Below are 27,571 nucleotides of genomic sequence, written 5' to 3'. Positions count from 1 at the left end.
ATCAAGTTATTAGGTCCTGATGAGAGCAGGAAATACTAAGAAAATACTAAGATATCACTTTCTGGATTGCATAAAACTTGTCATGATTATCTCTATGTGTATTATATTGCAATGTTGTAATAAACCCTTGTTTTCTATTGAACTTACGTCAGTAAAATGTTACTGTAATCAATTTCTTAGGTCATGATGAGAACATGCGTAGGAATATATATATATATATAAATATTTCAGATAAATATATAAACATGAAGATGCAACAGTCATCAATGTTCATCGGAAGAAAACCAAGCAGCAGGGAAAACATTGAATAATTATATTAGAGGTTCGATAAGGTGCTATGAAGGGCTAAAAATTATTCCCTGATCACCAGTCATATTCTCCTTTATATCATCATAAGGCTAGCAGAAAAATCATTTTTTTTTAAATTTATTAACACTTCCGATGAAAATGTCAGACAGCATTAGACTTAACAATAGATTAAATTTGCCATAAACCAAAGAATAAGCGAGTTGTTGACATGCAACTTGATTGTTCATATTTTGGTAATGAAATTATATTGAACCACAAGACTTGCCTTCAGATATCCTGGAATCAAAGAATTATCAAAATTTATGTTCAGGTATGAGTAATACATGTAAATATCTCATTTTATCCAAAGCTAAAAAATGAAAATATATGTATGAACACTTCTCTTCTAAATAAAAATATAATGTTGTCACAGGTCTAAACAAAGAAACATAACATTTAACAAGTCATTTGATAACATAGTGAGAAAGGAAGTAAACCTAGCTAGTTGTACTTTTTTATTTTCATTTTTAAAAGTTTGTATCAGAATCGATAAAAGAAAGTTTACATGATTGCAGAATAGGTAGAAATAGTGCATACTAATTTCTCTTTCAATCTTCTAATCTATTATATAGTAAAGGAGATAGACAGGTACAAAAGACATTTACATTACAAGTTATAATCTTATAATCCGTAAAATGCACATTCATTCGAATGATTCACAGTGTATATCCAGTCATAATTATACAAATGATACATATTCATACATTTATCCTAAGCAATGTGACCCTATAATAGAATTTTAAAAATATTTTTTGTCATTGAAGTGAGAGTACTTTGATTTCTTCAGACAACCATTCCCCAATATACAGATTGTCATGCTCGTCTATACAGAGGACGCGTGGCATGTGCATGTCTTTATATTTAATGTAGTGAAGCAGCTCACCGTTCGGATCAATCATATGAATTCTGTTTTTCACCATTTCGGCTACAATGATGTTATTCTTGGAATCACAACAGATACCGTATGGATCAAATTGTGGATCACTCTGTGTTCCTGTGTACCGGAATCTCAGAAAGCCTCCCGCGTCCGTGACGACCACCGCGTTCACATCAGAAACGCAGATGTCTTCATTGCCGTTTTCTGTTACGTACGTTGGACAGACAAAAAGGGGCCTATTTTTATCGGTTTCCATTTCAAACAGTTTACATCCATCATTAGATAACTTGAGCACTTTACCTTGTGAACGCTTATGCACTTGTTGGTTCCAAAGACAAACCAAAATGGCTCCAGATTTGCACATTGCTAATCCATTTGGTGTGTATCCACGAGTTAGTTCATCTGGCCACTTTGTGTATCCACTTTTATCTACAACTGGCAAAGGCCAAACACTGTAGATCTTATCAGAATCATATAATTGACCTGGCAGAGGATAACTTGTATAGGTAAAACTTCTTGTACATTTCTTCACTGATCTATCACAAATATTCCAAAAAAAGAACCTCGCATATGAATTGCCATCTGTATATACACACAAACAGGATCCATGGGTAGAGAGAAACGGAATAGAATCATCTCTAAATAGGCAAGAAGGATTGGTGACTTTAGTGTTTTCAACAGAAACAGCAATCCTTCCATTATATACGTATTTGAGATCAGTTATATACTTCTGTCCATTATTTATTGTTCTAGCTATGTTCACTCTTTTCACTACAGCAGACAAAACTTGGGCTTGCATTATCCTTTTACCTGCCTAAAATCAATTTCCAAATTAAAATTATTAAACACAATAATTGGGACTTTTATTTTCATTACCAAGAAAATTCATTGAATCAAATGCATGTATTATCAATAAAATAATTAAGCCTTGATAATAAAATTAATATATATATACTCAACAAAAAAAGAAACGCATATTGTTTTACTCGTCAAAGAACTTTTTAAAATGAACATGAAACAACTATTTTTGATATCATTGGATACCTGTGACCTATTTAAAGGACAACATGGGGTTTTAAAACCCAAGTGTTGAATTATCTCCCTTGATTAAACATGTTTATGAAAGTAGTGTTTTTCATGATTTCTTCTAAATCAGATGTCTATTTTCATTGATATTTGGATTTTGAGAAACTTTTAACACTTTTGTTAAACCCATATTTAAGATTTGATTGCAGTGTTAATACTGCAATGCCACGCCCAAACAAAGAGGAATACAACCAGGCTAACGATGATACTAAATGGAGCTACGCAACAGGAAGTTGTAACTGTATTTGAAATAAATCAATGGGCTTTGCAACCTTAAAACTAACGTCTGAAGACCACTCTCTGGCCATCCGCAGGTAACCACAACCAGGCAGGACCGTCAGACACTCCCCCCCCCCTTCATCACCTCATGCGATTCAGAACTTGCTGTAAAAACTGCTGCTACAATTGCTGGATAAAAAATCAGCATAAAAATGCATAAATTGTTCGCATGAGACTAAAATGAGATGATATTCCCCCACGATATCCGTACATTGGAAACCCACTAACATTGAGACTTTGCACAGTCAATATTGTTATGCCCCTTGAATTTGGGGGCAATGAAAATGACCTCAACTTGACTTTTCAGTTTGCAACATTGATTTTTATCACAACACACTCTAAAATCGCTTAAATAATACAAGGTTTAAACTGAAAACTTAGAATTTCAAATTATTCTGATTATGCGTTTCTTTTTTTGTTCAGTATATATTTTAAATGTTAGTAACTTGTCAAACGGACAAAGGGATATAAATTTGTTATTGGGAGTCCTGATTTTATTCTCGTAAATAATTTTTAAAAGCTAAAAATGCAATATATAATTTTACATGCAATGACAACGTGATTCTCCTTATTTAATTTTATATATTATATATGAATTTGACCTCTTCCTTGCTGCAAGTGACATCCCCCATCTCCTGTTTACATGTAAAAACAAGGCTTTAACAATAAAGTAGAATATTAAGGACGTTCGATCCTGAGATTTTGAGCGTATTTTGGTCAGGTCCTTTATTTATAAAATTCTGCATCATTTTTAAGTTCTAACATTAAATCTGAATTCTACGGTGCAAATTCAACTATATTCAATAAAAAAAAACCGCGATTAAATTCCATTCAAGTAGAATTAAGCTAGGGACTATATTTTGTGGCGGAAGGTTTTTTAGACGAAAATGATCATTTTTTTCCGTTTTGAACTATAACAGTACTGTTAATTTTGGATTCCTATTTTTCCATCCTGGCTGCACACAAAGCTGTTTTTTGCAGTGAAATGTGTTATGCTGGTTCTGAAATATCTATCAAATTATTTCTTATGAATTCTATCAACAAAGTGTGACAAATATAGTAAAAATATTCTGAAAATCCGGGAAAAAATTAAGCCAATTTTATCGAAAAATTGACACTTTTTAAGTAATATCTGAAAATTTACATCATATATTCCACTTTTGATGTTCTTTTCTAAATATTCAAGATAAATTTGACCTATTTGCTCAAAATCAGAAAAAGTTTAAGACTTTAAAATAATTTTCTTGCTTATTAAATTTTCAATGCCAGAAAAATCACTTTTTATTAGTGCAGAAAGGTCAAATAATTGATTATGCGAAGCAATTTTAAACTTTTTCTTAGTCACAATTTTTAAGTGTCTTTTTTAAACAAACAAAAATTTCATTTTGTTTCATGCTTTAATTGGATAAAAATATTAGAGGGGAAACGTCAAAAATTTAATTTTTAATTAAGACACAAATTTAGGTGCAAAAAGGTCATATTAAATGTTTTATAGCGCCAGAAGAAGCGTATTGACCCCCATTTTTTTTATTTTGAATTTTAATTAAGCTATGTATGTAGAAACTAAAAATATACCTGGCAAAAAAAGTTGAAGACTTTAAATTTCAGGATCGAACGTCGTTAAACAGACTGTGTGCACTGTGTGAAAATCGAAGAAACCCATTTGCACCGGAAAAGGGTGTTGCGTAACATAGGACTAGGAAAATGACATTGTATTTTTATGGGTCCAGTCCATGATTCCATTACATTAACACCCCAGTCCATATAAAATACCCCGAGAAAAATTAGTCTTCTTTGATAACAAAGTAAACTATAAAATATTTATGTAAGAGGGCAAAGTATATTTTGCATCGGGTTCAAGATTCAGATTGAAATTTTTATAAAGTTTACAAATTATGAAAAGGAAAATTATTTTTATGTTTAAATCCTTTTTGAATAACTGAAATAACGATAGTATTTGGCTGTAAGTAATTTTTATAATTTATTTTTTACACTTGTGAATCTGTCCACTGATTGGTCAATTTACCGAATGTACAGTAGGCCATTTTTTGGCGGTATTTTTCTCAGTAGATGTTGACCAGTGAAGACGTGTGTCAGCCGTGTTACTAAACGCCTTTTTGTCTGATATATGTGAGTAATGATATTTTTGTCTTACATTCATATTAGACTAGGTACTTATGTCACAAGTGAATAATTATTCTATATTTTGTGAAATATGAAACTGCGTAATTTCCCGATTGAAAGTTGTTTATTACTAGTCAGAAATTATGTCGTGATGTTACCATCTAGTCATTTGTTTATAAGTATGTTTATAGGTTAAAAATAATAGATGCCCTGATGATATATGATTTTAAAAGATTATTCAATGCAAAACATTTTTATTATAAAAGTGGTTCCTTGTCAAGTACATGTAAGTATAGTTTGTATGAATTGAGTAGTAAGACCTGATTGTATTTATAGTGGACAGTCCTTGTGTGATGACGTCACAGTGACCGGAAGCGGCCATACTGTATTCCTTACTTAGGTTTGTGAGCTGTGTACATTTTTTATTACTTATCATATATACTGCATATTTATTTCTTGCTTAGATTATATGCTGTATGATAAAGTGTAATAGAAGTCTGACTGTCATAAATATTTCTTAATGAAGTGAACATTACTTTTTCCTAATATTGAAATGTCAAGAGGTGATATTGTACTTGTTTACATTAATTTTTTTATGACTATCACTTTCAATTGTGTATTGTTTATTTTAGGACCACTGTCATCATAATCATCATAATTTTTGAATACTCATTCAAATCAAGAATAAAAGAACTACGAGAACATTATTCTCTTGTGTTACAAATGGCGTCGTGGACAGGATTCTTGTGATTGTGATTCTTGTGATTGACGACAGTGTGCATCAGCATGGAACAGCTCGTCCAAGGATTGTTGGACAAAATTAAGATCTTGGAGACGAGAGAAAATCAAGACAGGCAGGAAAATGCGGCCATGCAACAAGAAATAAAAAATTTACAAGGAAAAGTTTCTTCACTGAAAGCTACCGAGTCGAAAGAAAAACCAACACCTTTAGTGTATGTCAAGTCCGAACGAAAATTTCCTAAGTTTGGAGGTCGACCAGTTAAGGATGGAGACCCAGATGTTTACGAGTGGATTTCCGACATGAGGGAACATATACAATCTACACAGTCCAAAGACGATTTCGTAGATTTCATCATGGACCATTTAACTGGATCCGCAAAATCAGAAGTGAAACTTCGACCTCATACAGAGAGAAAAACAGGAAAACAAATTCTCGATATCTTGGAGGCTGTGTTTGAAATCAAAGAAACCACTACCCAACTTCTCCAGAAATTTTATCAACGAGACCAAAAACAGGATGAAACATTAGAAAAATATTCTCTTGTATTAATGGAGATGGCACAGAAAATCAACAAGAAAGATAAGAAAGAGCAAGTGACTGATGTTAAGCTTACCGAGAGATTTGTTGATGGAATCAGAGATCAGAACACCCGACAAGAACTGAGAAAAGTTGTGTTAGACTCTGGCAACGTACCATTTTTTGAATTCAGACTTAAAATGTTACGATGGATAGAAGACAACCCTGGTGTGAATTTCAGTGTGAAGAAAACATCATGTGTACCTACTCCAAATACAGAACAGAGTGAATTAATGACTCTACTTAAGAAACAACAAGAGATGTTAGAGAAACAACAACAACAGATTGATACGCTTACACAAACAGTACAAAAGTCTCGACAGTCTGATTCACCTCGGAGGGGTAATAGACCCGTACCGTCCAGAGGACGTGGCCGAGGGATCAGAAGACAAGATCAGATTGTTTGTTATGCCTGTAACGGACTTGGACATTTTTCATCAGAATGCCCAAATCGTAAAAATGGATTCTCACAGAACAAAGAAGATAGACGACTGCAACAACAGCCGAGACAGAAGTTTCCGAACACCGACCCAAAAGCAAATCCCTCACAGTAGAGAGTCGCCTGTTAGAGGGGATTGGGAAAGACTCGTGTGATATAAACGAGAAAATAAAAAATGCTGCAAGAAACAGTCCAGTCACTACTATTGAACTAAATGGACAACCTGTAAAATGACTCCTAGATACCGGAGCAGAAGTGTCAACTATATCTGAAATGTTTTATAAAAAGTTCTTACATCACAAAGATATTACAGACACAAGAAAATTTCTACGATTATCTGCAGCCAACAAAATCCAAATTCCATACCTTGGATACATTGAAGTGGAATTAAAGATTCAGGATCAACTATTCAGTGATGTTGGAATGTTAATAGAAACAGTGACAACAGATCCAAATGGCGTTCAAGTTATTCTTGGATGTAATGTACTGAAACATATTAGAACAGCCTGTCATTGTGATAATGTTATTATGAAAGATCCTATATGGAACAATGTTATGTCTGTTCTAGCTTTAGCTGAGAATGAAGTGGATGTGAAGATTGGACTTGTTAAAGTGGCAGGAAGAGAAGCAGTAAGAATTCCAGCGAACTCTATGAAAACCATAGTAGGATCCACACGACAAAATAAGAAAAGAAACCCATATGTAGCAGCCGTTCAACCTATTTCCAATGAGAATGGATCTCTACCTCGGAATATTTTGGTGGTGGATACTGTTAGTGTTGTGGATAGTGGGAAAATTCCTGTAAGGATGGTGAACATTGGTGAAGAAGATGTTTGGATTCAACCAAAGACTCGTATTGGTACACTACACCAGATCGAGATTTTGAAGAGTTCTGACCAAGAATATGCAGTTGATATTGAACCAACAGAATTGAACATTCGTAGTGTCTCGGTGTCAACCAACACTGTAAATGCTGATAATTCTGATCTAATGTCTAAACTGGATCTTGGAAATGTTCCATTATCAGCTGAACAAAAACAGAAACTACTTGAACTATTTTCTAAACATGAAGATGTGTTTGCAAGGAGTGATGAAGATTTGGGATACACAACAACTGTAACTCATCCTATAACGCTGACAGATAACCAACCTGTGGAAATTCCTCATAGAAGAATTCCGCCCAATCAGATTTCCGAAGTGAAACAACATATAGAGAAACTGTTAAATCAGGGAATTATTCGCAAAAGTACCAGTCCGTACGCTTCACCTGTTGTGATTGTCAGGAAGAAGGACAACAGCATAAGACTCTGTGTAGATTATAGAGCAATCAACTCAAAAACTGTCAAAGACGCGTATCTGCTATCGCGTATTGAGGATACCTTGGATATTTTGAATGGAGCTAAATATTTCAGTAGCATAGACTTAATACAAGGATACCATCAAGTGGCTGTAAGAGAAGAAGACATTCCCAAGACTGCGTTTCGTGTTGGTTCTGGTGGACTCTATGAGTACGTTAGAATGCCTTTTGGCTTATGCAACAGTCCCGCAACCTTCCAAAGACTTATGGAGGCGTGTCTTGGAGATGAAAATTTCAACATACTAGTTCTGTACTTGGACGACATCTTAGTATTTTCAAGAACAGTAGAAGAACATATCAACAGATTAGATCAGGTGTTTACTAAACTGAAATCCAATGGACTAAAAATTAAACCAGCAAAATGTCATTTCTTCCAGAAACAAACAACATTTCTCGGACATATGGTTTCCGAAAAAGGGATATCTACAGACCCGGAGAAAACAGCTGTTATTGAATCGTGGCTTATTCCAACTACTGAAAAGCAACTCCGCTCTTTCCTCGGACTAGCTAGTTACTATAGGAAATTCGTCCAAGGATTCGCTAGCATAGCAGCTCCTCTTCATGCATTGCTATCAAGACCAAGGAATACCAAACCAAAAGCAGAGCAGTTTAAAAAGTTATGGACTGACGAGTGTACCAAGTCGTTTAACAGCTTAAAGGAGAAACTTGTTTCACCCCCGATTCTTGGATTTCCCGATTTTTCACAGAATTTCATTTTGGAAATAGACGCAAGTTTTGAAGGACTCGGAGCAGTTTTATCTCAAGAGAGACCTAATGGAAAGATTGTGATAGCCTACGCATCAAGATCACTGCGGAAATCAGAGAAGAATATGGAAAGATACAGTTCTATGAAGCTTGAACTTCTGGCACTCAAGTGGTCAGTTAGTGAAAAATTTCGTGATTACCTCCTTGGATCGAAGTTTATCATTTACACTGACAATAACCCGCTTAGTTACATCAACAAACCAAAGCAACGAGTAGACGCAACAACGATGAGATGGATAGGAGAGCTAGCTCAGTTTGATTTTACAGTGAAATACCGCTCTGGTAAGGTGAATCGCAACGCGGATGCGTTAAGCCGTAGACCTACTTCACTGGAAGAAGAAGAAGTGAAAGTTTCCTTAGATAGGATCACTCAGAGTACATCATTGAATATGTTAGATAGCCGTCTACTGACTCAGTTGAATTCAGAGACTACAGACTTTGAGATTCGGACATTGAGCGCCATGACAACGCTTCCTGAGTATATTCCTGCAGACATAGCAGCACTTCAAGATCATGACCCTAAGTTAAGCAGAATCAGATATTGGATGGAGGAAAATCATAAAATTTCGGTTGATGACTTGAAAAAGGAGCACAAAGATGTGAGAAAACTTCTTAATCAGAGAAATAAACTTTTCATTGAAAATTGTGTTTTGTACAGGAAGATCGCAGATGAGACTGGTGAACAGAGACAGCTATTACTTCCTGAAGTTCTGAAGAAGACCGTTCTGGAAAACATTCACAACCATGCAGGTCATCAAGGTGTTGAACGAACTTATTCTTTGCTGAAGAAAAGATGCTTTTGGCCAAGGATGCTACAAGATGTCCAGAAATGGTGTAAATCTTGTGAAAGGTGTTTAATAGGGAAAGCTCCAATTCCAGCGATTAAGCCTACAATGAGTAATTTAATTGCATACAAACCTCAAGAAATTCTGGCCATTGACTTTACTCTGCTAGAAAAATCATCTGATGGACGTGAGAATGTGTTAATTATGACAGACATTTTCTCTAAATTTACCCAGGCTGTACCATGTAAAGACCAGAAAGCAAATACTGTCGCAAAAATTCTTGTTAAAAACTGGTTTGTGAATTTCGGAATCCCTAAGCGTATCCATAGTGACCAGGGACGCAATTTTGAGAGTTTCATTGTTCAAGAACTGTGTAGTTACTACAACATTGAAAAATCCCGGACAACGCCTTATCATCCGGAAGGGAATGGACAATGTGAAAGATTCAATAGGACCATGCATGACAGACTGAGAACATTACCTCCAGAAAAGAAAAGGAAATGGCCTGAATATCTTCCATACTTGGTGTATATCTACAATGCCACTGTTCATTCATCGACCGGTTACTCTCCACATTTTTTGTTTTTCGGACGAGAACCAATTCTTCCCATCGATTTGATGCTTGGATTACACAAATCTTCAGATGATGACATTGAAAACTTACCTATGGATGATTGGATACAAGACCATAAGAAGAAGATGTTGGAAGCATCAAAGTTGGCATTGTCAAATACAGAAAAATCTGCAGAACAGCGGAATCAACAGAAGAACAAGAAAGCCAGTGTTTCGGTCATTCCAGTTGGAACACGAGTTCTTACGAGGAATCGCATTCTTGGAAGAAACAAAATTCAGGATACGTGGTGTGCTACTCCATACAAAGTTGTGAAATACCTTGGTGATAACGTGTATTCTATTCAGCTGGCAGATGGGTCTGGCCCGATCAAGAATGTGACAAGGAAAGAGATCTTAGACACAGCTGAAAAAGTGAATTCGAGTGATGGATGTTCCAGATCTGAAGAATCGGACCTCGAGTATATACCAGAACAGACCGTACAAGTTCAAGAGGAAGAACATTCCGCAACCGCCGAGAATTTGGAAGAAGCTGCGATAGAAAAACCGTGTGTTCCTTCAACAAGCAGGGAAGATTCAGAAGAAGAGATGGTAGAAGTGACACAAACTCGACGAAGTAAGAGAACGACGGCAGGGAAACATTCCAACCCGTTCAACTTACCTAAGAGTACCGTACCGTGCAATCAAATTTCCGCAGAACCGAAAAATTTTAAAGAACTAAGTGATGCGATTGTGAATCTTGGTGCTACATTAAGTGCTACTTTAAGTGATTCGTGGGCAAGACAAAATCAGATGTAATTATGTTATTTCATTTGATTGTGTTGAATTGTGTATATATCTGAATGTTGTGATAGAAAATTTTTATTTTTTTTTTTAAACCTTTTCATTGCTGTGGAAAGCAATGACAAAAGGGGGGGAAATGTGTAAGAGGGCAAAGTATATTTTGCATCGGGTTCAAGATTCAGATTGAAATTTTTATAAAGTTTACAAATTATGAAAAGGAAAATTATTTTTATGTTTAAATCCTTTTTGAATAACTGAAATAACGATAGTATTTGGCTGTAAGTAATTTTTATAATTTATTTTTTACACTTGTGAATCTGTCCACTGATTGGTCAATTTACCGAATGTACAGTAGGCCATTTTTTGGCGGTATTTTTCTCAGTAGATGTTGACCAGTGAAGACGTGTGTCAGCCGTGTTACTAAACGCCTTTTTGTCTGATATATGTGAGTAATGATATTTTCGTCTTACATTCATATTAGACTAGGTACTTATGTCACAAGTGAATAATTATTCTATATTTTGTGAAATATGCAACTGCGTAATTTCCCGATTGAAAGTTGTTTATTACTAGTCAGAAATTATGTCGTGATGTTACCATCTAGTCATTTGTTTATAAGTATGTTTATAGGTTAAAAATAATAGATGCCCTGATGATATATGATTTTAAAAGATTATTCAATGCAAAACATTTTTATTATAAAAGTGGTTCCTTGTCAAGTACATGTAAGTATAGTTTGTATGAATTGAGTAGTAAGACCTGATTGTATTTATAGTGGACAGTCCTTGTGTGATGACGTCACAGTGACCGGAAGCGGCCATACTGTATTCCTTACTTAGGTTTGTGAGCTGTGTACATTTTTTATTACTTATCATATATACTGCATATTTATTTCTTGCTTAGATTATATGCTGTATGATAAAGTGTAATAGAAGTCTGACTGTCATAAATATTTCTTAATGAAGTGAACATTACTTTTTCCTAATATTGAAATGTCAAGAGGTGATATTGTACTTGTTTACATTAATTTTTTTATGACTATCACTTTCAATTGTGTATTGTTTATTTTAGGACCACTGTCATCATAATCATCATAATTTTTGAATACTCATTCAAATCAAGAATAAAAGAACTACGAGAACATTATTCTCTTGTGTTACATTTAAATTTTGAAATTGAAAGCCTTTCATCAATACAGCATCAAAATAACAAATAAAGAAAAACCGGAAGGAAAATAAAGTTCTTTATTGTATCGAGATGTACACAGAGCGGACCCTAGGCCTGTTCTCTTTTAAGTTTTATAAAATCAGCACAAATGAAAAAGACGGGATTTGACTGATTTTATTAGTTGCCATTTGTTATTTTGAACAAAATGTGTAATAATTTTTACTCGTTGAAACATTGAAAAAAGTATTGATCTATTTGATTTCCTAATTATAGGAATGAATCCTTTTTTATACTTTGTAGCTTGAAACATCTTAATACAATATTTCATCTGCTAAATTCTACTTTAACGTAGAACCTACGTCGTATGATATCATGTGTTTAGCTTGTGCTAGAACCATTATGACGTCATAATCAATTTTATGTTACTTTTTCCCGCACTTTACAGCTTCTATAGAAATTGAAGTAGATTAGTAAAGGTCTTTGAAATTCATGAAATCCATAATAAATCATGCTTAAATATTCCTAATACCAATAATCAAATTATAATTTTAATTATAACACTAAAAGACTTAATACATTTTTCAACTTAGAGAAACCTGTCGGCACTTTTCATTAAGTATAGATTTGGTTCTAAAGTGGAAAAATCCATTCTAGTGTAATGAAATAACTTTGTGATAACTTGTGAATGATATGCAACCACTTTAAGGGAATGCAAAAATCCTCAAAATTAAATCTTCAGTTACCAACTAAAGAGTATCACTAATATCTTGATAAATGTGTCTAGAGTCTCGGTTTACACGAAACGCTTTTCACGAAAGGCTGCACGGTTTACACGAAAGGCTGCACGAAACGCTTTGTACACGTTTCTCACACGCTTTGTACACGATTCTCGCACGTTTTGCCTCGGTTTGGATTTTCTACTTGGAATATCTCGGACATTATTACGGTTTTATCATTAATTAAATGGAAATCTTTCACAAAGCCACATTTAGCAGCTGTTTAAATCAAATATAAGTACACCAGTAACATAAAAACCGATAGAAATATTTAATACTCTGACAGTTGTAATTGCTTAATGAATAATTGTCATTTCGTATTTATTTATTAATCCAAATGTTTAAAAACGAAATGCAGATATCATGAATGACTGTTTGATAAAATATAATTTTTATATATAAGTCATCCATTACAATGTATCTCTTGCATTTAAATATTTTTACGAGTATAATTTAATAAATTAAACAAACATTCGATTTCTTACTGCAGGAATATAAACCCATTGATTTTAAATATATCGATTACATATTGTGTTTGATTTCCGTAGGCGGATTATTTTTATTGATTTTGATTTAATGATAAAATTTGCCTATATACTCTACTAACGATTATTGATATATTTTATAAAGATTTTTTTTAATCTTACGTAAGCATTATTCTATAGGAGGGAAACCGGTGAAGGAAGTGGGGGGGGGGTGTTAAATGTGATGTCTTAATCTATTTTATTCTCTTTTTCTTGTTAAATGAAGCTTATCAAATAACACAAGTATACCTATCATACTGTAAAATCCTTCATTTCAAAACCCGACTAAACGTATGTATATGTGTACATTAATTAATAGTTGCGGCATTTGACTAAACATTACACACAATGTACCGCGGTAGATCGATCTTCACACGGCACTCAGGTATATTACAAGAAAACTGAACTTTCTTAGATGAAATAAAATGTACTTGATTTATAAAACAAATAATATACAATTATTCATGATTTATTCCCCAAAATTTCTTATATGATATTCATGAAAAGACTACCAAATCAGTTCTGTTTATTTTACTGTTTACGGCTAGAAATTCGGATTTAAAAATAAAAGATGAAATCCGCTGATATATAAGTTGTACCCGATAAATAATTATAGAACCATTTTATTTCCAAAAAATAAAACCCAGTCGTAATTTTCAGGTGTCATTAAGCCGTGAACTCAACATGTACATATAGCAAAACAGGTTTTGAGTTGTCATGTACGCGGAGCCCGTGATCGCTGTTGTAAATGACCTTGATCACAGTTAAAAAACGGAAAGAAGATTCCAATATCTCTTTAAGGGGTGTATCTGCGCACACATTTAACAAAGGATTTTAAAAAAGAATCGAAAATTTAACATTTATAAAAACTAACATTAGATTGAAAGTTACAACAAAAAATGAAAGACTGTACTAGTAATTTAATTTAACCCCCGTTTCTAAACATGTGGTCGTCATGGCATGTGAATTAAAATTATAATCCATTTATTTGACAATAATGAGTAACAAACTTTATGAATTAAAAGATATTAAATGACACATCATTTCAAAACTTTCTTTCCGTACTAAGTGTAAAGACAAGAGCGGAGTCCTGATACAATAAATATTATTTTTGCCTTAAATTAAAAAAAAAGATTATACCGGTATTCCTTTCTTTCTTTGAGAAAAAAAATATTTAAGAAGCCACGATCGCGTTGATAGTATTTTGAATTCAATGACCATAAAATTGTTGTACATAGTTGATTAATTTGAACACATTTTCTTTAGGAAAAGAAAACAAATAAATTTATATCTTACATTACCGTATAATTTTGTTTTTGTTCCATTTTTTTTTTTTCGTTTTTACTCAAAAAATATCACAAGCATAACTAATTCAAAATACTAATACAATTTGACATCCTGACCCATCGATAGCCATTTTTAAAATGAAATGACTTCCGAATGAATCTTACACGATTCTTGCACGAAAGTCGCACGTTTCTCACACGCTACACGCTTCTCGCACGCTCTATACGGTTTGCAAGAAACGCCTTGGAGCTTACACGAAACACTGCACGGTTCACACGAAACGCTACACGGTTTGCACGAAACGGAATGCGCACGAAAGTCATACGCTTTTTTTAGGGTAGTAGCACGTCTCAGTGTCTGTAATAAAGTCAACGACCGGCAAAGTTTAATTAAGCATTTTTGAGATTTTTCATATTTTCTTCATGACAAGTACCCCTAAAAATGACTAAAAATGTGTAGTCACAGTATGTATTTACCATCCCATGTTTCAAAAGCTGCACTACATTCAATAACAAGGAAATGTGGCATGTGCTTTTGACTCATTGATAAGCACGTGCTAATTTATCATTTTGAAAAGTTTGAAAATCTTGTGACAAAGACTTTCCGACCTAGTTTCTACCATAAATGATTATTTGTACGTATATAAATATAAACAATAAAATGTCTTTCTAAAAGTAGTACCGGAATGAACGTTGCGGTATTAGCGGAAAAAATATGTAGATTTACTGCAACAGCAGAAGCATTAAACGTAAAAATTTCCACACAAATAAAGCAGTTTACTATTTAATAATTCCAGAAAATGCAAAGTCACTGATACAGAATGATGCTGATGCAGAATTGTATAATTTCATTCATCATTGTATAACATCGCAGTGCTCTAGCTTTCATCGTTTCTTTTTTTTTTTTTACCTTAAAGGTACTTAGACACAGATTTGAAGTTAATATTTTCTCTATAATATTAGAACTTATATATTTCAATAGCATTTCACACAAAAATTAATTACAAATCTTATTTCATTTTAAAGTAATTAAAACTTTAATTTTTGGCGGGTTTGATTGGCACATCCTTGCTCTTTCACAAATTTCAATTTTATTCTTAATACTTAGGAAAAGTGGCAATCTTGTTGTGTTTAAATGGAAAATATTGATACTATAATCCAGAAAATTCAGAGTAGACACGTTCGAAAGAAAAACAAACACACGATGTATTATCAGTCCGTGCATTTGTGGTTAGCAGACTTTTACGATTGAATGAACCCTGTGAATCGTAAACATTAACAATAACAAAGCTCCTGTCCTGTTTACAAAAACTGTTAACATATAAGACGGGTGTGATCGATTTGCTTAACTCTGTACACAACACTTAGCTCGGAATGACGATCCTTGTGAAGGAGTTTTGCTTTCAAACATTTCTACTCTGAATAAAATTATTTTTCTGGATTAAAGTTTAAATATTTCTTACACTACAAGATTGTCACTTTTCCTAAGGATTAAGAATAAAGTTAAAATTTGTGAAAGTGCAAGGATGTGTCAATCAAACCCGCCAAAAAATTGAAGTTTTAATAACTTCAAAATGAAATAAGATTTTTGATAAATTTTTGTGTGAAATGCTATTAAAATATATAATTCGCGATTTCATACAGAAAATATTAACTTAAAATCTGTGTCCAAGTACGTTTAATTATGATAAATGAGCAATAACTTTCGACTGGAGATAAATTTTGAGGCTTCGAATGAGAAAGATATTTCACACGTTCAACAGCATTAAGATTGAAAATGTTTGTACAAAATTTGTATTCTAGTAGATAAGAATAATAATAAATGCAGTCCTGTGAAGAATAAAAGAGTCTTGCGTCAGAGGATTTTAAAAAAAGATACAAAGTAAAAACAATATGTCACCAAACGTCTGAGAAATGACATAAAACTAACACAATATTAGTTGCTGATGGTGAAAGTTTTCATGACAAATGAAAAGAGAAAATCGTATGTGGTTTGTTTAGAAATATTTGTAACAAAATTGATACATCAAAATGAGTTGGACGATTTGTGAAGAGAGAGAGAGAGAGAGAGAGAGAGAGAGAGAGAGAGAGAGAGAGAGAGTTTTGCATACCTCTGTTAGTATATGTTTAATTGTTTCAATTAATTTAATGGCTCTTGTCTTTTCAGGAGCAACAAAAATCACATGAGGAAGATATCTATACCTTTATCGGCCTGTTTTATCGGTTTATGATAATTTTATTTATTCTCAGATAAAGATGAGGGATATGACATTTTAAATATGTTCTCCTATCCTTTATCATGAAGTTTCAACCTCTTCTATATTTGATTATATACTTCTGTTGCCAGGTCTTTTAGGCCGAAAATGGATTTTGTATCTGTGCTTTGTAAAATGTGAGGTGGTTTGGTTTGTTAATTTTCTTTAAAAAGATTCTTACGATTTGCCCGTTGAATAAAAACAACAACAATTATTTTAATTTTTAAACATACACTGTAAAAAATGTGTTTAGATGATAGACACTTTCCTAAGCACATTCTTGTCACACTTTTTTTGATGCATTGAAATTCTAAACACATTGAATTTCATTACGTGTAACGGAAAGTGTTTAGAACCTAAACACTTACATGTTTAGACTTTAAACACTTTACAAAACATATTATGATACATGTTTACAAATTAAACACTTGGATGTTTTCATTGTCTTCCTGCAAGAAAACTTAAAATATAGCAATTGTTTACATTTTAAATTTTATTCAATGAACATTCAAACATGGATTTATTATAAAGAATTTTAAATATACATATATGTTTAAATATATATTTTTACACGCTGGTTTTAATTTTAATCATCTTAGCAAGTAGTTATTCCTCATGTCTGTATCAAGTTTAACTTCCAGCAATTCTTTCACTGAGCAACACACGCATAATTTGTTTTCATCTGTGACCGTCAGTAAGTAATCCACTTCCATAATATAAGAATGTTTTTGGGATGTTCAAAACTATAACGAACAGCACACTTCACAAAATTCAGTGTCCTCTAGAAATTAAGTAAGTCTAAGAAAGTCTAGAAAAATGTTAGAACGATGGCATGTCATTGTGGACTTGGACAAGGCAGCAGTTCCTCTGATACGTGTATTTTTGCTTTTAAGTTCCATGTGGATCATATCCTGTAAGAAAGAAATTCAAATTCTATTAAAATATGCCCCTCGCTGGCTAGAGTTGTATGAAATTTTTCACATGTTTGATAGCTATTATTGTGCTACTTTTGTTGAACCTCACTTAACCATTATATAGTACTGATACCGATATAGATATTATTTATGACATTCTATAAATTGTACTCCTTTCTAGATTTCAGGAATGCAAAATATAACCGAAGGATTCTTGATCTACAACTACATGTAGTGATGTACATGTGTAACCGTATATCTGTTTACGTTACCCATCGTGGTTAATTTATGTAAAATAAAAATAATAGTAAACATACCTTTTATCGTAGTAATGTTGCATTTTTATTGCATTTCACAATCTCTTCATGATTGTCACTTTGATTAGCATTCAGTTCCTTTAAGCCATCTTCTTTAGCTTACGTTGGGATTTTCTTTGTTTCGATAACCGCTCTATTTATCATTCGAATTTATATGCGTCATTTCCGGGAAGATAACTCTGCACTTCACAGAAAAGTGTTCAATTTCTAAACACTTATATCTAAACATGTGTTAAATCTTAACATCATTTAGATATAACACACGTTTAGACCTAAGTGTTTAGCCGTTAAACACAATCTTATACATGTTTAGGTCAAAACACGTAACGGAAGTGTTTATTTTCTAAGCGCATTTTTTACAGTGTATACATGTACTGTAAGAAAAAAAAACGCTAGGGTAATATTTTTTGACATTATGTCTGAAAATTACTACAACTGGTCAGATGTGAATCTTGGTAACTATGCACCAAAATCAGTGTTCAGATAAAAATGTAGTCCCTGCTATTTTTCAGACAAAGTTAACTATTTCTATATAAAGTTGTAAATTTGTGATGAGTAAAAAAAACATCTGGTCTTTTAATTCTCTTGCACCTAAGTACGAGGGTCATTAAAAAATACGTAGACAATGTTTCTCATCGTCATATTATCATAACAAGATTATAGATCAACACATTTTCGAAAATAAAAACATTTTTTGTCGAAGTGTGAAGTTTCGTCCCATTTGATTAAATAAAATTCATGTTAGTCAATTTTTAAGGCAACATGTTTTCTTACTAGGGAAACACGGTTAACCAACATTGTGACGTCAAAATTAGCGTCGACAAAGCTTCTCAAAATTGGTCTACTTTTTAATTTAATAATCGGTTTGTAGCGTATTCCCCATTCATAAAAAAAAACGTATTTATAACACTTAACACCTTGTTTGCAAACAATTTTGGAAGTAGTTTGAACTAGATTGTCAGTGTTTTCTAATTCTTTACCGCGTAACTCTATTATTTCCACACCAGTGAATGTCTTAAATTTTAAAAGTAAAAACAAGCGGAGTAATATGTTTTTTGACGTAAATCATTGTGAGGTAGGCAAGTTATGTTATACAAAATGGTAAAATCTTTTATCCAATCAAACGACGTGTTACAAATTATATTAAATCATTTTAGTTAAATCATTAAGACTAAATCATACGACTTAATCATAGAATAGCGTCTTTTTTGTTTCTTTCCGTGCACCGAAGACATTGTTTATTGAACGTCTCTCGTATGTTACCAATACATGTATCAGATCATTTTTAGCTCTTTGTATTGTAGGTTTTTTGACTAATGTTCATGTAAATGAGTATACATTGAAGTTTTAATCGATTGCAAAAAAAAAAAAAAAAAAAAAATAAATAAATAAATAAAAGTTGAAGAAATATAAAATGCAAATATTCATATTCCTTGTAAAAATAATTTCATGATATAAATTTAAATAATATTTTGCATTACATCTAATCCTCTATTATACGACGAAAAATTACGACAACTGGTCTGATGAGAATCTTATGTGTGTAAATTTTTTCATGTGTAAATTTACACACATATCAGGTAAAAGTTAATTTGCTATGTGTTCAGGTGAGTTTTGTATACCATAAGTAAATCCTTAAATGGTCATTTAACATAAGAAATCGACTGATTCAGAATTGTGGATTTTTCGTAGAAAATGGTATTTTCTTACTATTTGGGTATATGTTACAGAGTTACATATATGGTGTATCTGAGCTAAAAAGTAAAAATGCGATATTAAGTGTAGATATACATGAAATACTTCTTATTTACGTTCAAATTTTCTCAGAATTTAAACTTAGATATTTCAAAGTTTCTATTGTTAAATTGACTTACAACTTTGTCTGATATTTAAATTCCGAGTCGATAAATAAATAGATCATGCTTTAAATCTCTGGTAATTGAAACGCGATTGATCTAAATTATGTAGTTTTCAGGAAGAATGTCCTTTATATGAATGTTCATTAAATAAAGTATCAAAACAAATAGAAAGATTTTTTTTTATTCTTAATTAGTCTGAACTTAAATAAAATATGTCATATATTCCTTTAAAAGTTTCTTATTCATGATGAAAGTAGACAGAAAAAGCTGATCCACTGATCAATCAAAATTAATTCCCATTCAGAACAAAGATTTCATATAGGAATTTTTGAACTGAAATGATGGTGGAAAATATCTTTAAATTTTGTTATTAATTGGTAAATGTGTTAGCCCAAAAGACTATAAAAGAGCAATTGGTTGTAACGAAAAAGTAGCTATTGCCGTCTACTGGTTGGCATCTTCAGAGAAACAGAACGATTGAAAATATTTCTGGTGTTGGGAAATTTACAGTGTATGCTTTAGTAATAAACAATACTAAAGACAAGTAAATTTACTGCATGTTCATACGACAGAATTTATACATGAGAACACATAATTTGCAACAACGTGTATGCAAAAGTTAATTGGCATCTAGTCCTGACCAGTTGCAAATTTACTCACCTGTGCAGAATTTGCTTGTGAGCAAATCAATTCATACGACAAAAATAGCAAAAATAGCACATGTATGTAAATTTATATATGTGAAAAATATACTGCGGTGTGCAAATCGTGTCGTATGAATAGGATATAATACCCCATTCATACGACATGATTTGCATACCTCAGTATATTTTACTCATATGTAAATTCACTCACATGTGCAACTTCGGTCGTATGAACTGATTTGCTCACATGTAAATTCTGCACAGTTGAGTAAATCTACACCTAGTCAGGACTAGGTGGAAATTAACTTTTGCATACAAGTTGTCGCAAATTATCAGTTCATGTGTGTAAATTTTGTCGTATGAACACGCAGCAAGTATACTTATGTATGTATTTCGTTTTGTTTATTGCATAAATCTCCTTTTTTGGTTTTGTTTTGGTTGTTAATGTAGTGTTGTCTATATAATATCAGTAAACATGGTTGCTAGAAATCAAAACATAAAAAACTGGATTTTTTGTGGTCATATTCCTTGTACACCAATGACAACTGAAAGTAATTTGAGTCTTTAAAGTCTTTAAAGGATACACCGGGTGGTGCCAGCACAATTCTTTCCAAGAATGGCTTTTTCAACTCAGAAAACAAGGATCCAAACTATATCTCCAGTCTCCTCTGAAATAAGTTTGAATTTGCAAAAACGTGCGCATCTTGCACCCTTCCTAGCAAACCTAGTATATTTATGGCTCTAATTTATGAAAACATAAATGTGATCGCGCAAACATGTGCCCTGTATTATTAATAAGTAAACCGTTACTATTCAACTTGTCTTCATGAGAATGCTCCGGGGCTGTGATAGGAATAGGCATTGCATCAATCACCCAGTACCATTTTAGATTGACTTCCTTCTACCTTTCTTTGTTTTTAAACCAAGGCAAGTTAATGACATATAAATTCATGCTTCAGGAATTTCAACAAGCATGTTGAAATTCCTGAAGCATGAATAAGTATTCTCGATCCTTGGCACCTGATCCCATTTCTATGGGATTCGTGTTTATTTCCTATTCACATATCTGTTTTGCTTGATTTTTTTAAATAATCGATTGCCCATTTCATTTGCCTGGAAAAACGGATAATATTCAAGCAGAAACTTCATAATGACCTCGCAAGCTTGATATACTGTAGATTTCCAAACACCAAAAGGATATCCAGTCGTACTTTACTCTGCTGAAGACGCCATACAGTTGATGGCAACAGTCATCTTTTCTAAACTCTCAACGGCTCTTCTAAAGTCTTTAGGACCGAGGTCAACGCATTGTCCAATTTTAAACAATGATTTCAATTTATTTTCCTTTTTTCATATGTAAATTTTTCCTTAAATTTATTAAGTTAATTCGTTTTTTTTCCATGCCAAATATAAATGGATCGGATTTCCCCGTACTTTCTTTGAGGAACATTCAAGAGTTAGTCTTATACCCAAATAGTGAGAAAATGACCTTTTTCTATAAGGTTCCACAATTCTGAATTTGTGGATCTCCTTATTTTATATGAAAATATAAGGATTCACTCACAGTACATAAATCTCGTCTGAACAAAAAGCAAATTAACTTTTACTAATGTGTGTATATTTACTCATATGTAAATTTGCACACATAAGCAAAGTATCGTCGTATGAATAGGGTGTTAGTCATGAAAAGTTATAACAGTTATAAAGGGAAGAAACCTACCAAATTTACATTGTAGATTGTCATGTTTCATCTCTTTCAATTTTAAGGTCAGACGAGACGTTCCTCAAAATCTGTTTTATATATCTTCGTAATGTATGAAAATATTCAAAATTTTAATAACATTCTGATTTCTAAACCAGTTCCTAAACGTTTTTAAAAAATCTAAACACTTAAACATTTGAAATTGGAAAATTATTCTTCTTCTCCAAAGGACTATATAAGAAAAACTACCCCTGGTATCTTGCAGAAATGCCAGGAAAGTTACCTCAATTTTTTTGTGTGTAAACATGTTTAAGCAGCAATACTTCCATGACTAAATCTTAGAAAAATTTATGTGTTATTAAGGAACGTCTCATCTGTCCTTAAAACCATTGTTGAAAAGAAAAATCATCCAGCGAAAATGGTTCAGAATTTTTTTTCCTACTTTAACTGCTTCGGTAAATCCCGTATATAAGAATAAAAACAGTTTATTGCTAATATTTATAACGGTGTATATAATCATGTAAAGTGTAATTTCTTACGTTTGATAAAATTGTGTCATTAATAAGGTCAAGTTACTAGGTCATTATAAAAACATGCGTCGGAAAATGTTAATAAAAAATTCAGATGAATGTATAAACATGAAGATACGAATAGTCCTCAAGCTCAATGTTCCTCGGAAGAAATTACATAGAGAGCGGGGCCATATTGAATACTTATATTAGAGGTTGGAACAGGTGCTTTGAATGACTAAAAATACACTGTCCATCAGTTTCACATGCCGTAATCTCCTTTATGTTATTATCGACCCAGCAGAAAAGTCAATTGAATAAAATGGCTTAACAATTCAGATGAAAAATGTCAGACAATATCAGACTTAACGATAGATTGAATTTGCTATGAAAGTCAGAGATTGAAGAATAAGCAAGTTGTAGAATTGCAATGTGACTGTTTATACTTTGGTTTGGAAGTTCTCTTGAACCTGAAGACTTGTTTTCAAAAATATGGAAAATCAAAAATGATCAAAATTTGTGATCAGATATGAGTAATAAATATCTCATTCTACCTAAAGGTAAGAAATGGAAATATATGTATGAAAACGTTCCTTCTGGATACACATGTATTGTTGTCAAAAGTCTTAACAAAGAAACATAACATCCACAAGTCATTTGATTACAAAGAGGAAAATGTACTGAACATATAAGCTACTTATACTATTTTAATTTGACTTTTAGACGTTTTGGCACATCTATAAAAGAAAGTTTACATGATTACAAAATAGTCACGAACAGTGCTAATTAATTTCCCTTCAATCTTCTTATTTTTACAACGTAATGGGGATAAATAGGTACAGCAGACATTTCATCCAAATTTATAATCAGTAAAATGCACAATTATTAAAATGATTTAGTGTATATCCAATCATAATGATATAAATTATACATATGCATGCATATTCATATCAGTTATATATTTCTGACCATGATTAATCGTTCTCTTTATATTCACTCGATTCAGAACGGCAGACAAATCCTGGGCTTGCATCGCCTTGTTTACCTATATAAAAAAACCTGTCAAATTAAGAAAACAAAAAACATATTCATCAATTTGTTGCATTTGAATTTAGCAAAGCAATTAAATAATCAAAGCTAAATACTTTAGATCACAAAAGATATTTCAAAACACCGTTTTAACTCAAAATATGTACAAAATTGTTATATTTATTTAATATGGGGAAAAACAATGAAAATGCGTTAACTACTTACATTAACATTTGACTTTTTTCATTTAAAGATTTAAATTATTTTCAATTCAAGTTCTAGTGGTGTTCCATACATTCACTCTAAAGTTGAAAAGGCCAAAGATCATTATCATTGGAATTCATGCAAAAGTGGATTGTAAAAGAAGTCCGTAAGACTTTTTCTTTAACCTATGGATAATAGTGCCAGTTTTCAAAATACATGTGAATGTCATTTTACACACATGGTGCGCCTCATAGAATATAACCTTTGCTTAAATAAGGGCTAGGAACCATGTGAACTTCTTTTAGAGTAAACATTAGGCATTCTTTTCTTTACCACTGCAATTGACAACTTGCCTATTAACATTTTTCTTTTGTTATTTGAAAAAAAAACTGCATGTTACAGCAAGTACGAAATATTTACATAAAGTTTAACTAGGGTCGGCAGCAGGGGATGCTTTCTCCTCCATGGCGCCTGATTCCACCTCTGAGGTCCTTGTTTGCTCTGCTCTTGTTTTGTATTGTTTTATGCACTTTGAGATTAAATACTGTTCGTTATCTCCATATCCTTCTCAATGCACTGGGAGATTGATCCAAACCTGTTTACAGGTGGGATAGGAAGGAAAACAAAATATGTTGTACTGATTCAAGAATTATGTATAAAAAAAATCAGGCTTTTTAATATTTGCAAGGATGATGCGTCCCTTTGGTTGAAATGCACGTATGTTTAGATCTAGGAAAACTGTAAACAAAAAGAATATGGTTGCAGGGAAATCATTTTACGGAGTTTCAGACGAAAATACAGTCAAGTGGATCTGACCGACTTTGACAAATCTAAGATGACGTCCATTGGTTACATTGATTTTTGCTAGGTAGGGGTATATTTTTCTATCAAAGAAAAACAAGTAACATCAGGTGCCGGTGGAAAAAAACATACTCTTCTAATTTTGGTTATCATTTTCTAATAAATAGTAACATTTATATGTTATACACTGTACATGTGTGAAGGTTGAATAAGGCTGTCAATGAAAAATCTCATCTATCTAAAGAAAATTTATATACAAAATCTTCATTTTCAACATCTGAAGCACATATATTCGCCAAGGTCGTGTTAAGTCGCGAAGACTTCATTCAAACACTTTCAATGTATCCTGTGTTATGAAAACTAGTATCACATCCTCATTTGAGATGCGTGTGTGTGTGTGTGTTTTTTTTTTTTAGGAAACGCCATTAGGGTTGACTATTAGTAAATGAATATAAAGCCGCCTTACGATTTCCAGACTTTTATTTGTTGTTAGGTCGGAGAGTATCAAGGACAGGTACGTACCGATTTCAACTCCCCGAATGTTAACAAAAAGAAAAGAAAAAAAATCTAAGCGAGGTTCTCTACCTCACAAATTGCTCCTATTATCAAAGAAACGATCAACACAAACCGATCAAAACTTATCTTCAAAAACACTTAAAAACAACCGTTACATAACCCTACAGTACCGGTTACTTAATTTTATCCTTGTGTTAAAGGACTGAAAAAACAGATTGTGAAGTATTGGAATATCACTCTTAGAAATCCAGAATACACAGCTTTATTCAGTTTGCAACCAAGCAAAGCTTAAGGAAACACAAAAACATAGGTGACGAGATAATCAAATCTCACTTTCAATGAACTTCTTGATTTATGCCTGTGACCCTTGATTGGGCTAGGTAACAACCGAAACACTATACAACTACTTAACTACTTGCATAGTTCAAATTTATCTGCTCTATTTCAAAAAATATATCTACTGTAAGCGTGGTTTGAAGTGTCGGGTCTTAATAGATCTCTAACAAGTTTGGTGGATTGATGTCGCTAAATTTCACACAGAAAAAAATTGAGTTTATAGACACGGTTGACAACTGGAAAATTCTGAGTAATATATAACATGCGCATTTGCTTTACAAGTAGTATTAAAGATAATGATTTAAAAAAAACAATAATAGAATTACTCAAAGCAAAGTCCATCTGGTCATATCATGCACTTATGGCTGATTGTAATAATAAACATTTTAGATAAATCTGATAGATTGAAGCAATTATGACAACCCATATGAATTAATAACAGATATGTATAATTTCATATTGAAAAACTTAAAAGTAACTGTCAAAAGGTTTGATAGTAAATTTTCATTTGTGACACTAGGAATTCAAATTTACGTGCAAATATCTAGTGTACTGATAAAATACTCAGAAAAACTGTGTCACTTAAGGCCATTACTTCAGGTGTTGGACCTATATTTAAAACTCTTTGTAAGAAATGTACACATTGACACACCTTACCCTCTTCACTTGTTTTGATTTGGACTTTTTAACGTTACAACACCATGAACGATTTGTATGAAAGTTAGGAAAAACCAATTGTGCCCTAGATAGTACATATTTTGAAAATATATCTGAATATTAAAGCACCTTAGATGTTCCTGAAAATAATCAATGCAAATAATAATAAGGAAGTATTTTAAAAAATACATGTGAGACCTAGTGCATATTTGTTAAGGGATAGGACGCTAGATTTTTAAATCAAATTTGGCCTTTGCGATAGAAGTATTACGTCTGTATTTCGACCCGTAAAATTGCTCCTAAACCATGTAGCATGTAAATTCAACTTTACATGCTGGGATCTAATCGTCTCAACAAAGGTCCTACATCTAAAAAAGTTCACTTATGATATATTATATTGTGCGTCAATTATGGCAGGCGTGAAGAAATATCTTTGTAACTCTAGAAATAGACGCATTTATTATTGGATAAAGAATCCATTCATAGGGCGATGCAAAGAGACAAAAATCTCTTGAGAACCTTTAAAAGGTTTAAAAATGAGTTTGTTCCTTTGCAAAATATGAGTTCTATTTTTCATGTTTATAGTGAGACTTTTTCAAGAAGAGATTCGTATTTTCTTTCATGGCATACACATATCACATATTATAATGTCTCAGCCTAAATAATCTTCTTACAGCTACCTTGAATAGAACGCGCATTTTATAGCAATCAAAGTTTTACAGTGCTTGCCTTGTCTTTTTTTGCCTTCTATAATGTGGAACCTAAATCCTAGCTTCTTAAAGCAATGAAAAAAATATAATTGATCATGAATTTGTATAACTAGATCGTTTCATAATACAATGACATATTTATTTCTGTTCCTTTTCTCTGCTTCACATCAGAAAAATCCCATCATTATAAAATCACTTTATTCAAACATGTATAAAATGTAAATTTTTCACATGGTTCATACAGAAATTCAAAAAACTAGATAAAAATGAAAATAATTAAATAGGGTCGTCATTTCATTCGAAGGTTTTTTCGCTAAAATCTGAAAACGATTACAAAATATGAGCCTCGTCGGATAGAAATCGACCTTATGGCAAAATTTATCGAATTTGAGATTTTTGTGTTTTTTAATGGTCCAAGTTAAACCATTACAGAAACTGAAAACGGAATCAAAATATCTCCATTTATAACAAAGTTATTACATTTTGAAATTGGTATGTTTGCAAAATTAACTCTGAGTATATCGTGTTTTTTTTTCACGATTCAATTGTGACGTCATGGTTTATTCTCCGTTGTTCGGTAAGGCACCTGTCAACGCGTAGCAATCCAAGCGGTCATCATGTCTAAGTTAAAAGA

The 27,571-nt window shown here is 32.5% G+C and overlaps 1 protein-coding gene across 1 annotated transcript; it reads right to left on the bottom strand.

Annotated features, from left to right (window-relative positions):
• Nucleotides 1-857: 857 nt before the first annotated feature.
• Nucleotides 858-16,673, bottom strand: LOC134269883 (uncharacterized). Its single transcript, XM_062752071.1, has 2 exons — nt 16,596-16,673; nt 858-2,039 (listed from the first exon to the last, which is right to left on the bottom strand). The coding sequence occupies exon 2, from the start codon at nt 2,022-2,024 to the stop codon at nt 1,104-1,106; it is 921 nt and encodes a 306-aa protein (XP_062608055.1). The 5' UTR covers nt 2,025-2,039; nt 16,596-16,673; the 3' UTR covers nt 858-1,103.
• Between the last annotated feature and the right edge of the window lie 10,898 nt (nt 16,674-27,571).

The sequence above is a fragment of the Saccostrea cucullata genome, unplaced genomic scaffold, assembly GCF_032062105.1.
Source record: "Saccostrea cucullata isolate Sc308-1 unplaced genomic scaffold, CSIRO_AGI_Scuc_v1 ctg3704, whole genome shotgun sequence".
In the NCBI taxonomy this organism is placed as follows: Eukaryota; Metazoa; Mollusca; class Bivalvia; order Ostreida; family Ostreidae; genus Saccostrea; species Saccostrea cuccullata.
The sequence above is the reverse complement of the archived record's forward strand: the minus strand, read 5'-3'. Positions and strand labels throughout refer to the sequence as shown.